Source organism: Sus scrofa, chromosome 1 (assembly GCF_000003025.6).
Source record: "Sus scrofa isolate TJ Tabasco breed Duroc chromosome 1, Sscrofa11.1, whole genome shotgun sequence".
Lineage (NCBI taxonomy): Eukaryota > Metazoa > Chordata > Mammalia > Artiodactyla > Suidae > Sus > Sus scrofa.
Genome location: NC_010443.5, coordinates 115,581,112 through 115,596,676, shown reverse-complemented (window position 1 = coordinate 115,596,676; position 15,565 = coordinate 115,581,112). Strand labels below are relative to the sequence as shown.

At 35.1% G+C, this 15,565-nt stretch overlaps 1 protein-coding gene across 3 annotated transcripts in view; it reads left to right on the top strand.

The window, feature by feature from the left end:
• The window catches only part of TEX9 (testis expressed 9), an 81,233-nt gene that overhangs the window by 11,294 nt on the left and 54,374 nt on the right, over positions 1-15,565 (top strand). For 2 of the 3 annotated variants that reach the window (NM_001244599.1, XM_013992953.2), the window contains 4 exon segments: positions 1,197-1,260; positions 2,772-2,851; positions 10,905-10,953; positions 11,706-11,788. In NM_001244599.1, the coding sequence (NP_001231528.1) occupies positions 1,197-1,260; positions 2,772-2,851; positions 10,905-10,953; positions 11,706-11,788 (276 nt within the window). 3 annotated transcript variants of the gene reach the window in all.

Here is a 15,565-nt window from a genome sequence, read left to right as displayed (position 1 = left end):
AACCTCTAATGGTTTTACTAGGGAAATGTGAAAAATCAGGTAAAGGCATTTTGAATACAACTTTTAAGACGTTATTAGATATTTTTCTTTTGATTAACTCATCCTAAGATTTAAAAATAATTCTTAAAACATCAGACTGTTGTAAGAGATAAGATACTGCTTTTTTTTTCCCCCTTGGGAGTGGGGGTCATCACTGGCTTTTGTGTTACTTCTGAATCACATACCTTAAACAAATAAACAGTAAAATATTTCATGTTAAAAATTGCTTTATTTTCTTCATAAAACTTCTAAAGAGCCTAGAAATGTGACCTGTGAATAGAATTTGAAAGTTACATGTTTTTGAGGATATTTACTGGAATGTTAACCTTTAAAACTGAGATGGGGACTTGAACTAACAAGAGAAACAGTTTAGTAATAATGTTAAATTCAACTCATTAAAATGCTTTATAGCCATTTAAAGCACTGATTATAAAGATTATATATAGAGATAAACATATTTCATCTATATTATTATGGGATGACAGTACAAAATTGCATATGTGCTACAGATGAAAATTAGAAGGGAATATTAAAAATGATTGGATGAGCAATTTTTTTCCTTTAAAAAGTTACCTTCAATGTCATTGCTATTCTTGTAGTCTTAATTGGGCCGTATAGTATTCCAATTCTTTGCTAGATTGCAGATAGATTGGAAAAAAAGGAGTCACAGGTGGAGGTAAAAATAATCACCTCTATTTCTGGTGAAACTGATACCGAAGTATGTAGCTGAAGTGTGAGCCACCTCAGGTCTGCTCACTAAACCCCAGATTTACCTTCCCAGTCACCTGACACCTCAGTTGAAAGCAGGCCTCTGCCCCACTCCTGTTCCCGTGGTCCCCACTGGAGTTGATCTCAAGAAGATGGAGAGTGGAAGTGAGTTGATGCCATCCACTTTATTCTTCCCAAATAAATCATTCCAACAGAACTAAGGGACAGAGAGAGCTAGGAGTTGCACCATTTGAATTTCCACCACAAAGAAGAAAGAATTGGGGATTTGGAGATAAGTTTTCTAATAGTTATGTTAATTTTAAAATTAAAATGTTATGTGTGTGTTTTGGTGTTTGTTGATAAAAGTGTAGTTATTGAAATTTAATTGCTTTTATTTTGTATTACAGTCTTCAGTATGTCCAAATTATTAAATTATTTTTTGCTTTTAGGCGTTTAAATGCAGAATTAGAGGCAAAAACTGCTGATCTGGTTCGACAAGCTGAGGAAGTAATAGTAAGTAACTGTGAAGTTATTAATAATTCCATGTAAGTGCTAGTTTTTAACTTTTTAATTTAATGTACAACATACATACAGAAAAGTGCCCATAAATTTTCAGATCAATGAATTATTATACATTGAACACCTATATATGCATTGGTATGTGTTTATACGCATGTATATGGTTTTGATAAGCACACATTTTCTATAAGGTACTAAAAAAGTGTTTTCCACTTAGATATTCCGATCATCTAATTGATAGGAGCATTAATATTTAATAATCTTTCCCGCTATTTTAAGATTAATAATTTGAGAGTAGCTACATAGAATTAACACTGGTATTTCAGTAAGGATGGAAACAAGTGGACAGAAGTTGAATAAAGGGTAACAGTTACCACTAATACTCAGATGGTAACCTGTTCCTTAAACTATGCAGTTGGATGGAACTCAGATTCTTAGGGCTAGACCATAATCAGACTTATAGTCAGGAAGAAAGTAGTGAGGTTGTATCACTGGGCAATGTAAGCATATTTTGCCCCATTCTGGCTACCAAGTTGGTTATTTCTACTTTAAGCATCCCTCCTTATGCATCAACATTCCCATTATTAATTGATAGTAGTAGTCCTTAGAAGAAGAAAGTAGCTGTTTTCAAACTTTTTTCAGTTTTAATTCTCATTTAATTATAATTCTCTTTCATTTATATCCCATCCCACCCACTTTGGAGTTTATGGGGGCAGGGAAGAATCAGCAATGTTTTATTTTAATACCTTACACAGATCCATCATTATTTGCTGGTTTAGGAATAAGAAACGTATAAAATTTCAGGTAATGTATTTAGATAATGGTTACAGTTTTGCTAGTTGCATTTGTAATTAAATATTTTACTGAAAAATAAATATTTTTTTTACATCTTTTAGTTTTTGTCAGTTTCTAAAGAGCAGGAAAGTATTTGAACAAAGAAATCCAGAATTATAGTAGAAAAAAATTATTATGTATTCTGCTCAGAGTCCTCTAATGGACTTAACTTTTTGCCACAATGAATTTTTGTTTTCTTACTTTCAAATTGATATATCTTCCCCCAAAGCTGCTACTCTTGGTGCTTCATTTGTAGCACTTTCATTTCTATGTGGTCTTCTTAACATGGAAATTTTTCTAATATCAGACAAGTTTTTTACCCATTAAATTTATTTATATATTAATTTCTTGTGAGCCTTATTTGCTTTGCATGTTACAAGAGACGGAAGCTCTAATGTAGTTGGGAAGCAGGAGTCAGCTAGAATCATATAAAGGTATTAACATTCTTAAAATTTTCCCTTATTATTGACTCTCTTAACTAAGAATGAATGAAGGGTGAAACTACATTGTTAGAGACCTTATTTTTATACCAAAAACTTTTATAATTCTCTGCCTTGATTTTATAGAAATTGTGGACAATTCTGAAATAATTAATTATCAGAAAGGTAATTGAATATATCCTAGTTTTGTGGGGGTTTTCCTATATGACTTACCTTTACTCATTTAACTAGAGAGATCAGCAAGAAGTACGATCTAGGTCTTTTCCAACACAAATCAAATCATATGAAGAGGAAGATGATAACAGCTTAAGGTAAGTGACTTAAATTCTCAGATACATTAAATTTTTTCTTACTGGGTAAATGCTTTAAGATTGTTTCCTGTTTCTTTAAGGTATAATTGACATGCAATGTTATACTAGTTTTAGGTGTACAACATAATGATTTAATATTTGTATATATTGTGAAGTGTTCACTACAGTAAGTCTAGTTAATATCTGTACATAGTTACAGGATCTTTTTTCTTTGTGATGAGAACTTTTAAGATCTACTCCTTTAGGAGTTCCTGTTGTGGCGCAGTGGTTAACGAATCCGACTAGGAACCATGAGGTTGCGGGTTCGGTCCCTGCCCTTGCTCAGTGGGTTAACTATCCGGCGTTGCCGTGAGATGTGGTGTAGCTTGCAGACGCGGCTCGGATCCCGCGTTGCTGTGGCTCTGGCGTAGGCCAGTGGCTACAGCTCCGATTTGACCCCTAGCCTGGGAACCTCCATATACCGCGGGAGCGGCCCAAGAAATAGCAACAACAACAACAAAGACAAAAAAAAAAAAAAGATCTACTCCTTTAGAAGCTTTCAAATATGCAGTATAGTATGATTTAGTTGTCTTGTCATACATTACATCCTCATGACTTATTTGTTTTATAATTAGAAATTTGTACCCTTTAGCTCCCGTCTCCCATTTCCTCACTCCCACCAACCAGCCTCTGGCAACCACTCATCTGTTCTCTCTCTACAAACTTGGTGTTTGTTCTTATTTAGATTCTACATATAAGTGAGGTCACATGATATTTGTCCTTCTCTGACTTATTTCACTTAGCATAATGCCCTTGAGGTCTATCTACTTGTCACAATGGCAAGATTTCATTCTTTTTATGGCTGAATAATATTCAGGTAAATATAGCATGTCTTCTTTACCTGTTTTATCTGTTGATGAACATTTAGTTTGTTGCCATGTCTAGGCTATTATAAATAATGTTGCAGTGAACATTGGGGGTGCAGGTATATGACAAATTAGTGTTTTCATTTTCTTTGGATAAATATCCAGAGGTGGATTTTTATTTATTTACAGATTGCTGGATCATATGATAGTTGTATTTTTAATTTTTGAGGAATCTCCATAATGTTTTCCATATTGGGTGTACCAAATTATATTGCCTCCACCAGTGTACAGTGCTCTCTTTTCTCCACAACTTTGCCAGCATTTGCTATCTCTTGTCCTTTTGATAAAAGCCACTTTTACAGGTGTGAGGTGACATCTCATTGTGGTTTTGATTCACATTTCACTGATTATTACTGATATTGAACATCTTTCATGTGTTTGTTGACCGTCTCTATGTCTTCTTTGGAGAAGTGTCTATTCACATCTTTTGCCAGTGTTTATTTACTGATTTATATATTATTTATTTATTTATTTATTGCTTTTTTTGGCCACACCCACAGCATATGAAGTTCCCAGGACAGGGGTCTTAATAGGCGCTACAGCTGCCAGCCTATGCCAGAGTCACAGCAATGCAGGATCTGAGCCACATCTGCAACCTATACCACAGCTCACGGCAAGGCCGGATCCTTAACCCACTGAGCGAGGCCAGGGATGGAACCTGTAACCTCATGGTTCCTAGTTGGATTCATTTCCCCTGCACCACAACAGGAGCTCCTTCTATTGCCCATTTTTAAATCAGATTGTTTGTGGGGTTTTTTTAGTTTTCTGAGGTTTTTTTTTTTTTTTAAATTGTTACAGTTGATTTACAGTGTTCTGTCAATTTCTGCTATACAGCAAAGTGACCCAGTTACATATACACATACATTCTTTTTCTAACATTATCTTCTATCATGTTCCAGCACAAGTGACTAGATACAGTTCCCTGTACTATACAGCAGGACTTCATTGCCTACCCCCTCCAAATGCTATAGTTTGCATCTACCAACCCCAAACTCTCATCCATCCCTCTCCCCCTCCCCCTTGGCAACCACAAATCTGTACTCCATGTCTATGAGTTTTTTTCTGTAGATAGGTTCATTTGTACCATATATTAGATTCCAGATATAAGTGATATTATGGTATTTGTCTTTCTCTTTTTGAATTACTTCACTAGTATGAGAGTCTCTTGCTCCATCGATGTTGCTGCAAATGGTGTTATTTTGTTCTTTTTATGACTGAATAGTGTTCCATTGTGTATATATCACATCTATATATCCATTCATCTGTCAATGGACATTTAGGTTGTTTCCAGGTCTTGGCTATTGCGAATAGTGCTGAAGTTAAACCATCACCTTTTGTAATTTGGAAAGTCTAAGAGATGTCTCATGAACTAAGGGAAGAGATTGGAAAACAGATTATTAGTATGTGCTGTTACTACTAGCTGTATTTGCACTGTATTGTAAGAAAAAGACAAGTTCGGAAAATACTTGGCTGTTTTGCAAGCAGAAATGAAAGGGAATATGGAAATTCTAGGAATTAGATGCCTTGTAATATTGAAAAAGTCACCTGCTTCTAATTTTGATGAGGTCTGATTTATCTATTTTTTTTCTTTGTTACCTGTAGTTTTAGAGTCATATCTAATAATCCATTGCTAAATCCAAGGTCATTTAGATCTATCTCTGTTTTCTTCTAGAGAATTTTATGGTTTTAGCTCTTACAATTAAGTCTCTGATTCATTTTGAGGGCTTTTTTATAGTATGAGATAAGCATCAACCTTCATTCTTTGGCATGTGGATGTTCATTTGTTTCAGCACCATTTATTTGGAAGACTATTCTTTCTTCCATTGAATGGTCTTGGCACCCTTGACAAAAGTAACCTGGTTAGGTGTTCCCACTGTGGCACAATGTGTTAAGGATCTGGCAGCTGTGGCTTAGATTCAGTCCTTAGCCCAGCATCCATATGCTGTGGATACAGCCAAAAAAGAAAAAAAAAATCACCTGACCAGAGACATATCACATGGTTTTATTTTGAGACTCTTAGTTCTATTCCATTTATCTGTATATAAGCTTTTAAGCCAGTACTACACTGTCTTGATTACCTTTGCTTTGTAGAGTTAGCTGTTCTTAGACTTCAAAAATTATGAGATAAAATTGTTAAAAGTTTGAAAAACAAAAACCTATTTAAGCTCATCCTTGAGGCAAAATTCAGACTAAAGATGTGGTCTTCACAACCATTGATAAAACTTGCCAATGGATTAAGGTTTTTCAGGGCAAGGATCATATTAAATGGCTCCTAGTGAAGCTATCAAGTTGGATGAAGGAGCTCAGGGCAAAGATCTAACCAAAGGTAGTAGTCTCCTCATAGAACCCTGACAACCTCGAAATAACCCATTTTTAAGTTGTTTGCGGGGAGTAGAAGAGGGAGGAAGGGAGAGGGGTTTCAGGGTAAGGAAATAATCTTAGAAAGAACTGTGAGTGTGGTATTGGCATAGGGAACTGACTGGAATCAAATAGATAATCAGTAGGTTTTGAGAGCTGCTAGAGGTATCTACTGAGATACCTATTCAATAGGTATCAGTGAAGAAACTATAAGAGTGGTGGACTAAAACTGTTTGTGATTTTTTAAATCTTAAGATAGCTATGAGCCTTCCCAGACTTCTAAGATGGAAAAAGCAGGTTGAGAGCGTTTCACAGCCCTAAGAGAGTCTAATACTTTAGAAACCTTAGAAACAAAAAATAAATGTTACTGAAGTGGCAGTATATTTGGCTCATACTTGAAATATTGGGACATTTTTCTTTTACTCAGAAATAATTATTGCATATGATCCAGCAGTTCCCCTCCAGATATATATATATATATATTCCCCCCAAATGAAGACATATGTCCAAGCAAAAACCTGCATGCAGGTTTTTAAGCAGTGTTATTCATAACTGCCCCAAACTGGAAACAACTCAGACATCCATCAAATGGTGAATAGATAAATTATGGTATATCCATGCAGTTGAATACTACTTGGCAATTAAAAGCAGTGAGCTACTGATACAGCAATAGCATGGATGCTGAGTGAAAGAAGCCAGACTAAAAAATGAATTTACTGTATAATTTAGAAAAGGTAAAACTATAAGGACAGAAACTGGATTAGTGATGGTTTTGTGGGACTTGACTATGGAATTAACTGCAAAGGGGTACAAGGGAACTTTTTGAAATGATAGAAATATTCTCTACCTTGGTTGTTCTGGTTATATGACAATGTAAGTTTGTTAAAGTTTGTAGAAATGTACATCTAAAAAGAGTTTGTTTTACTGTATGTGAATTATTTCTTAGTAAACCTAAAGAAAGTACTTTTTGAGCACCATTAGTGCCTGGTCCAAATAAATTTGAACTCATTATTGTACTGGTGGTATAATGGTGAGTAAACGGAGCAGGTCTTGCTTCCAAGGAGTTAATGCTTAGTGTGTTGCTTTTAAATATATTTTTGATATTAAAAAAATTCCATAATAATATTTTTATATCTTTTAATATACAAATATGTATATGTACATATAACATAAAACTACTTTTCATTGTTATATGGAATACTTTCTGATATTCATATGGAAAGTGATGTTGAACAGTTATCAAAATGCCAAAATTTGGATTACAAATAAGAATTAGGCACAGCTTTTATCTAGTAAACAAAAAGATTGAAATGATAGTAACAACTGCTAATCCCTGGCTTCTGTTGAAGTAAGTGATAGACTGATTTTACAGACTTGAAAGTAAATCTGTTGGTTGTCTTTTCCTAAATGTTCCATAAATGCAAAGTGTTGGTGACACTTCTGTTTACCTAGATCAGGTGCCCCTTTTTTTTTAAATTCTACTATTTGAACAAATGGCTTTTACCTTGTGAAATATGGCACATGACTATAGGGAATTGCTAAAGATGAGAAGTAATACTGTAAAGAAACAATATTTCAGCTTGGAACAATGACAATTGACCTAAATGATTACAGTCAGGCAGTCTTACTGTAATAGGTCTTCAACATCAAGGGTTACTCTGCCTGCAGAAATATGGTAGGGAAACCATTCTTTTTTTTGGGAAGGGAGTATTCTTTAGTTTCCTGATGGTATAACATACCTGTCCTCCAGCTTTGTTTTTCCTGGAAGCAAGGCTAAATTATTTTAATCATATTACACACAGACTTTCATGGAGAAGTTTAACAACAACAACAAAAAATCTGAATACTGTGTTTTAGTTCATTTTTCAGGGAAATACAGTAACAAAGTAATAGGACTCTGCTAAACCTGAGGGAGACAGATAAATGTTAAATGTCTTTTGGTTGATTTGGATGTGTATATGGTTGGGGTGAGAGACAGAAGATGTAGAAAATGTAAGGAAATGGCAAATAGTAATTTAAAACGAGGGTAATTAAAGAGGACACTTTAAATTTGTATAAACTTCAGAAACATTTTCATGTCACATGTGAGAATGATTCCTTAGTCTCTAATTTTAAGATATTTTGAAAGCCCTTCTTTCTTCCTTCCCAGAGTGGTTTCTAGTTTTTTTTTTTTAATTGAATTATTGTTGATTTACAATGTTGTGTTAACTTCTGCTGTACAGCAGAGTAGTTCAGTTTTACATACGCATATTTTCATTCCCATTTAGGTTATCACAGTATATTGAGTAGATGTCCCTATGCAATACAGCAGGTCCCTGTTGACCATCCATTCTGTATATCATAGGGTACATATGCCATCCCAGGCTCCCAGTCCTTCCCTCCTCCTGACCTTTATTCTTTGGTAACCATAGATTTGTTTTTGAAGTCTGAGTCTGTTTCTATTTCTTAAATAAGTTTATTTGTATCATTTTTTTAAATGCCACATATAAGTGGTATCACATGATACTTGTCTTTGTCTGACTTACTTCACTTAGTATGATCATCTCTAGGTCCACCCATGTTGCTGCACATGACATTATTTCATTCTTTTTTATGGCTGAGTAATATTTCATTGTGTATATGTACCACATCCTCTTTAGCCATTCCTCTGTCCATGGACATTTAAGTTGCTTCCATGTCTTGTCTATTGTAAATAGTGCTGCAGTTGGGATGCATGCATCTTTTTGAATTATGGTTTTTCTCTGGATGGATGCCCAGGAATGGGATTGCTGGATCATATGGTAGTATGATAGTTCTATTTTTAGTTTTTTAAGGATCCTCCATACTGTTTTCCATGGCAGTTGTACCAATTTACATTACCACCAACAGTGTAGGAGGGTTCCCTTTTCTCTGTACCCTCTCCAATATAATTTATTGTTTGTAGACTATTTGATGGTAGCCATTCTGAGGTGATACCTCATTGTAATTTTGATGCATTTCTCTAGTATTTAGCAATGTTGAGCATCTTTTCATGTGCTTTTTAGCTGTATATCATCTTTGGAGAAGTGTGTGTTTAGACCTGACTGTTTTTTTGATTGGGTTGTTTGTTTTTTGATATAATGCTTCATGAGATGTTTGCGTATTTTGGAAATTAATCCATTGTCAGTTGCTTCTTTTGCAAGTATTTTCTCCCATTGTGTGGGTTGTCTTTTCATTTTGTTTATGGTTTCCTTTGCTGTGTGAAAGCTTTTAAAATTAAGTCCCACTTGTTTATTTTTGTTTTTATTTTCAGTACTCTAAGAAGTGGATCCAAAAAGATATTCCTGTGATTTATGTCAAAGAATATTCTGCCTGTGTTTTCCTCTAAGAGTTTTATAGTATCCTGCCTTAACATTTAGGTCTTTAATCCATTGTGAGTTTATTTTTGTTTATCGTGTTAGTTCTAATTTCATTCTTTTGCATGTAGCTGCCCAGTTTTCCCAGTACCACTTATGAAGACTTTAAGAGGCCCTATTTAATAACATCTGTATTAACTACATGTTTGTGTTTAATATTGAAAAAAATCCTATATATCTTATTAGGTGGCAGTAGGTAGCATCTGATGGAAAGTAACTTTGTTTTTAAGTCATCTACTTTGTTTAGGAGTTCTCAGGGCATAGCAGCGATAGATACTGAGGTGGTAGGTTTTTAGAAATATCAGTACAAGTGTTGGAGATGACCTACAAAATTGATCAAGGATAAGTGGCTTTTTCCTGTAAAGACCAAGACTAAATATTTTTGGATTTTTTGGCTCTCCATTCTTTGTTGCAGCTGAAACTTGGCTGTTGTGAAAGCAGCTATGGACAATGTGTAAATAAATGAATATGGGTGACTGAACCTGTGGGCCATAGTTTGCAGACCTCAATAAGCATTCTTTATTTTAAACTACAAACTTATTTATTTATTTATTGCTTGCTTGCTTGCTTTTTTTAGGTCCACACCTGTGGCATGTGGAGGTTCCCAGCCTAGGGGTTGAATCAGAGTTGCAGCTGCCAGCCTACACCACAACAATGCAGGATCTCAGCCATGTCTGCGACCTACATCACAGCTCATGCTAATGCTTGATCCTTAACCCTCCTTAACCCACTAAGTGAGGCCAGGGATTGAACTTGCATCTTCATGGATCCCAGTCAGGTTCCTTAAGCACTGAGCCAAGAAGGGAACTCCTGTTTTAAACTACAAACATATTTAGAAAACCTTGTGCATAAAAATTAATTGTATTTTAGATATATTTATTTATACGTTAAAAATATTTATTTAGTGTCAATTTAAGAGCTTATGTGCCAGGCACTATGCCAAATAGTAGGCATGGAGCAGTGAACAAAGCAGGCATGATTACTACCATCAAGGAGTTAATAATGTAATGGGTAAGTGGACACTGACCAAGTATTTAAATGCATAAGACAAAGAATAACATTGAGTGGCCTTACAATAAAAAGTCCTGTGGTGAATAGTTTTATAAGATAGATAATCCTTTGTGTAGCCAATAATTACTCTCTATGATTTCCATTCATTAAAATTTGTGCTACATTTTCCTACAAAAATATTGGCACATTAGTATAGCATCTCAAAGGTAAATTATTTAAGCAAAACACTTTTCATGTGTGTGACACTCATTCAAAATAAATTAACTTGTCTATTATTAGAATGACAGCAAAGTCTACTTGATAGTTATATATATTTCCTTTCAAGTATAATTGCTCTTGAATTTTATTGTGTCAGTTTAGTATCATCTATTATTAATATATGATGTTTATTTTTTTTATCTGTAGAGGTCCATTATCATCTGAAGGGACAGTTCATTTACATTTAGAAACTAAGGTATGAAATCAAACTTTTTGGGAATATAATTACATTCTGTAGAATTAAGTTTGTTTTTTAGACTTTTCTTAGACAAAATAGAGAAGGGGTATGACTCTATAGCATATAAGCCTTGATATTCAGAAAAGAGGCCGTTATGAAATGGTGCTCATAAAATAAATTGAATCCCTTTTTTGCCTCATAATTTCACTGAACATTGGAAGTACATTGGAGAAACTCTAAGTGAAATTAGTCTATTAGCTATTTCTAGTTTTTCTCTAAAGCTTAACTTTGCTAGATAGAAGATCTGAAAGAAAAAAGTACTCATATAAAAGAAGGTGATTTGGAAGGGATATACTTTCATTTTAATGTTTACATTGTAGAAATCACCCCTCCACGTGCTGGGCATACTGGGATGTACAAGTTCCCCACCTGTGGGGATCTACACCTAGGGAACAGTGTATGTGGAAGCCCGTCTGAAGGACAATCAGTGAGGAAAATTAAATTCTGTGATCAGAACATACAGTTTAACTAGCTAGCTGAATATCCTTGAACTTTGGGACTCATTTTCTTATCTTTGTAGTTCTTGATCCCAGTGATAACTAGGTCTTTTCTAGCTGTACAGTTCTGGGGATTCCTTAAAATACAATTTGATTAATTCTGTGAAAATTGGAATTCTTCTATGGCAATTCCTTGTATTTAAAAAATTGCCTTCCTTGGCAAGTGATTAGAATCTAATTAATTAATCAATAGTTTTAATCCTTTTCATGTAGCCAAATAACAAAAATGTTGATCCACTAAACAAAGTTCAAAACAAACTGCACTCCGCAAGTAAAGGAAGAAAAACAAATTTAAGGTATAGTACAGTTTTTACAATATTACTTTCTATTATAAGTTTTGTAATTTACAGTATCATTCTTTCTTTCTTTTTTCTTTTTTCTTTTTTTTGCCATGCCTGTTACAGGTGGAAATTCACAGGCCAGGGACCAAACCTGTGCCACAGGAGTGACCTAAGCTTCGTCAGTGAAAATGCCAGATCCGTAACCTGCTATGCCACAAGAAAACTCCTCATTGTTCTTAATTATTAAATACTTTCTGTTTCTGTAGATTGTTTTATACCCAAAATATACAAAACATACACGGTATCCATCTTCTCTACGTTTAATAATTTAAAGCATTTTCTAATCAGAAATTTCTTGTAGCAATTAATGAACATTAATACATTTTGTATTCTCTTAAGAAAAATTGTCACATTTCAAATTTTTAAAATGTAATTTTTAGGTAGATATTTTTTAAGAACTAAGACTAAAACCTAGATGTCTTTCTCTGCCTATTTCTCTCAAATTGACTAGTCTTATACTTTTTGAACACTGTGTATTCTGTTCATTGAGATACAGCATGATTTCAGCATGCTCTCAATAAAACTAAAATGTAGTTATAATTTACATTCTATTGTTTTTGGTGAGAAAAAAGTTTTTTTTAGTATTTTAAGCATGAAAAGGAGATCCAAGAGGTTTTTTGAAGGTAGTATTCCTTCTAGAAGAGGAGGGTTATACCTTCAGTGGATTGTACCAACCAGCTTCTAGTTCACAGTAAATTATTATATGTCTGTTACTTATCCACACTGATAATTGCATTATAGTTCCAGAAAAAAAATTGTTAATTCTTGTGTCTTTTAGTTGGCTAAATCAAGTTTTTGTTTTTTTAATAAAAGACTCAAAATAGAGTGAAAGGATAAGGAAGAAAAAATCTTAAATACATTGATAGAAGAAAAGAGAATATATGCTACATACATATGTACATGCATACATACCTGGAAAGGGTTGTCTTGTTTTTAGACTTCAAGTTTACTTTTTACACTTTTTTCTTGTTGGTTTCCAGTCGTATAGCGTTGCGGTTGGAAAAGATGCTTGGTATGATTTCAATTTTCTTAAACGTTACTGAGGTTTGATTTGTAGCCCAGGATGTGATAAGTCACAGAGAATGTTCCGTGTGCGCTTGAGAAGAATGTGTATTCTGTTGCTTTTGGATGGAATGTCCTATAAATATCTATTAAGTCCATCTGGTCTAATGCTTCATTCAGGGCCTGTGTTTCCTTATTGATTTTCTGTCTGGATGATCTGTCCGTTGCTATAAGTAGGGTGTTAAAGTCCCCCACTATTACTGTGTTATTGTCAATTTCTCCTTTTAAGGTTGTTAGCAGTTGCCTTATATACTGTGGTGATCCTATGTGGGGTACATAAATATTTAAAATTGTTGTATCTTCTTCTGGGATTGATCCTTTGATCATTCTGTAGTGACCTTCCTTGTCTCTTAAAATATTCTTCATTTTAAGGTCTATTTTGTCTAATATGCTACTCCAGCTTTCTTTTGACTCCCATCTGCATGGAATATTGTCTTCCATCCTCTCACTTTCAATTTTTTTTTTTTTATTATTTTCCCACTGTACAGCAAGGGGGTCAGGTCATCCTTAGATGTATACATTGCAGTTACAGTTTTTTCCCCCACCCTTTCTTCTGTTGCGACATGAGTATCTAGACATAGTTCTCAATGCTATTCAGCAGGATCTCCTTATAAATCTATTCAAGGTAAGTATGTGCCCCTAGAAGTGAAGTGAGTCTCTTGAAGACAACATATATATGGGTCTTGTTTTTGTATCCATTCAGCGAGCATATGTCTTTTGGTTGGGACATTTAGTCCACTGACATTTAAGGTAATTATGGGATATGTGTGTTTTTATCACCATTTTATTAACTGTTTGGAATTTGTTTTTGTTGCTCTTTTTTCTTCCCTTCTTCTCTTATTCTCTCCTCTTGGGGTTTGAGGACTATCTTTAGGGTTGTATTTGAGTTGATTTTTTTTCTTATCTGTTTGTGTATCAATTGTAGATTTTTGGTTTGTAGTTACCCTGAAGTTTTGATATAGAAGTGTGTGGGGGGCGGTGTATTTATATATATATATATATATATATGAGATTGTTTTAAGTGTTGGTCTCTTAATTGGAAGTGCATCTCCTCCTGCATTTGCACCCTCCTCTTCTCAGGATTTCTGATTTCGGTAGCATAATTGTGCATGGATGATTTCGTATCCTTACTGTATATATACCTTTACTGGTGAACCTTGTCATTTGTGGTGGTTTTGTTTCTGGTTGTGTCCTTTTTTTTCTGCCTAGAGAAGTTCCTTTAGTATTTGTTGTAAAGCGGGTTTAGTGGTGCTCAATTCTCTTAGCTTTTGCTTATCTGTAAAGCTTTTGATTTCTCCTTCAAATCTGAATGAGAGCCTTGCTGGGTAAAGTAATCCTGGTTGGAGGTTTTTTCCTTTCATCCTATTAAGTATATCCTGCCACTCCCTTCTGACCTGCAGAGTTTCTGCTGAAAAATCTGCTGCTAACCTTCTCTGGGTTTCTTTGTATGTATGTTATTTGTTTCTTTTCCCTAGCTGCTTTCAAGATTTTGTCTTTGTCTTTAATTTTGGTCATTTGGATTACTATGTGTCTCGGGGTGTTCCTCCTTGGATTTATTTTATGGTACTCGTTGTGCTTCCTGGATTTGAGTGAGTGGTTCCTTTCCCATGTTAGGGAAGTTTTCGGCTATTATCTCTTCGAATATTTTTTTCTGTCCCTTTCTGTCTCTCTTCTCCTCTGGCACCACTATAATATGGATGTTGGTGCGTTTAACATTGTCCCAGAGTTCTCTGAGACTCTCTTCATTTGTTTTCAATTTTTTTTCTCTTTTCTGTTCTGCATCCATGATTTCCACTAATCTGTCCTCCACCTCACTTACTCTAGTTCTTCTGTCTCCTGTATTCTGCTGTTGGCTGCTTCTAATGAATTTTTTATTTCAGTTATTGTATTTTGCATCTCTTCCTGCTTAAGTTTTATATCTTGTATCTCTTTGCTCAGTGTTTCCTGTAAGTTATCCATCTTTGCCTCCAGTTTATTTCCAATGTCTTGCATCATCTTCAGCATCAACAGTCTAAAGTCTTTTTTTCTTGAGGCTGAGAATCTCCTGATCACTTAGCTGTTTTACTGGGGTTTTTTCTTTCTCCCTCATCTGAGTTATAGTTCTCTGTCTTTTCATGTTTATAAGTTTTTGGCGTGTTGACCGTTTTTCAAATAATAGAGTTGTAGTCTCTCTTACTTCTGCCATTTGCCCCCCTTGTGGGTGAGGTTGGTACAGGGACTTGGTGTAGGCTTCCTACGGGAGGGAGTGATGCCTGCCCACTGGTATGTAGAGCTGATTCTTACCCCTCTGGTGGGTGGGCTTTGTCTCTGGGTGAGATTTGAGGTGGCTGTGTGCCTGGGGAATCTTTAGGTAGCCTGTTTACTAATGGGTGGGGCTCTGGCCCCACCTGGATTGTTGTTTGGCCTGGGGCTTCTTAGCACTTATGGATGGGGCCAGATTTTCCCAAAGTGGCCACCTCCAGAGAATGGCATGCTGGCTGCTGAATATTTCCAAGAGCTTTACTTCCAGTGTCCTTCCTTCACAAATAGCCACATTCACCCATTTTTCCAGGAGGTCCTCCAAGAACTGCAGTCAGGTTTGACCCAGATTCCTATGGAGACTTTGCTTTGCCCTGGGACCCGGTGCACATGAAAGTCTGTGTGCACCTTTTAAGAATGGGGTCTCCATTT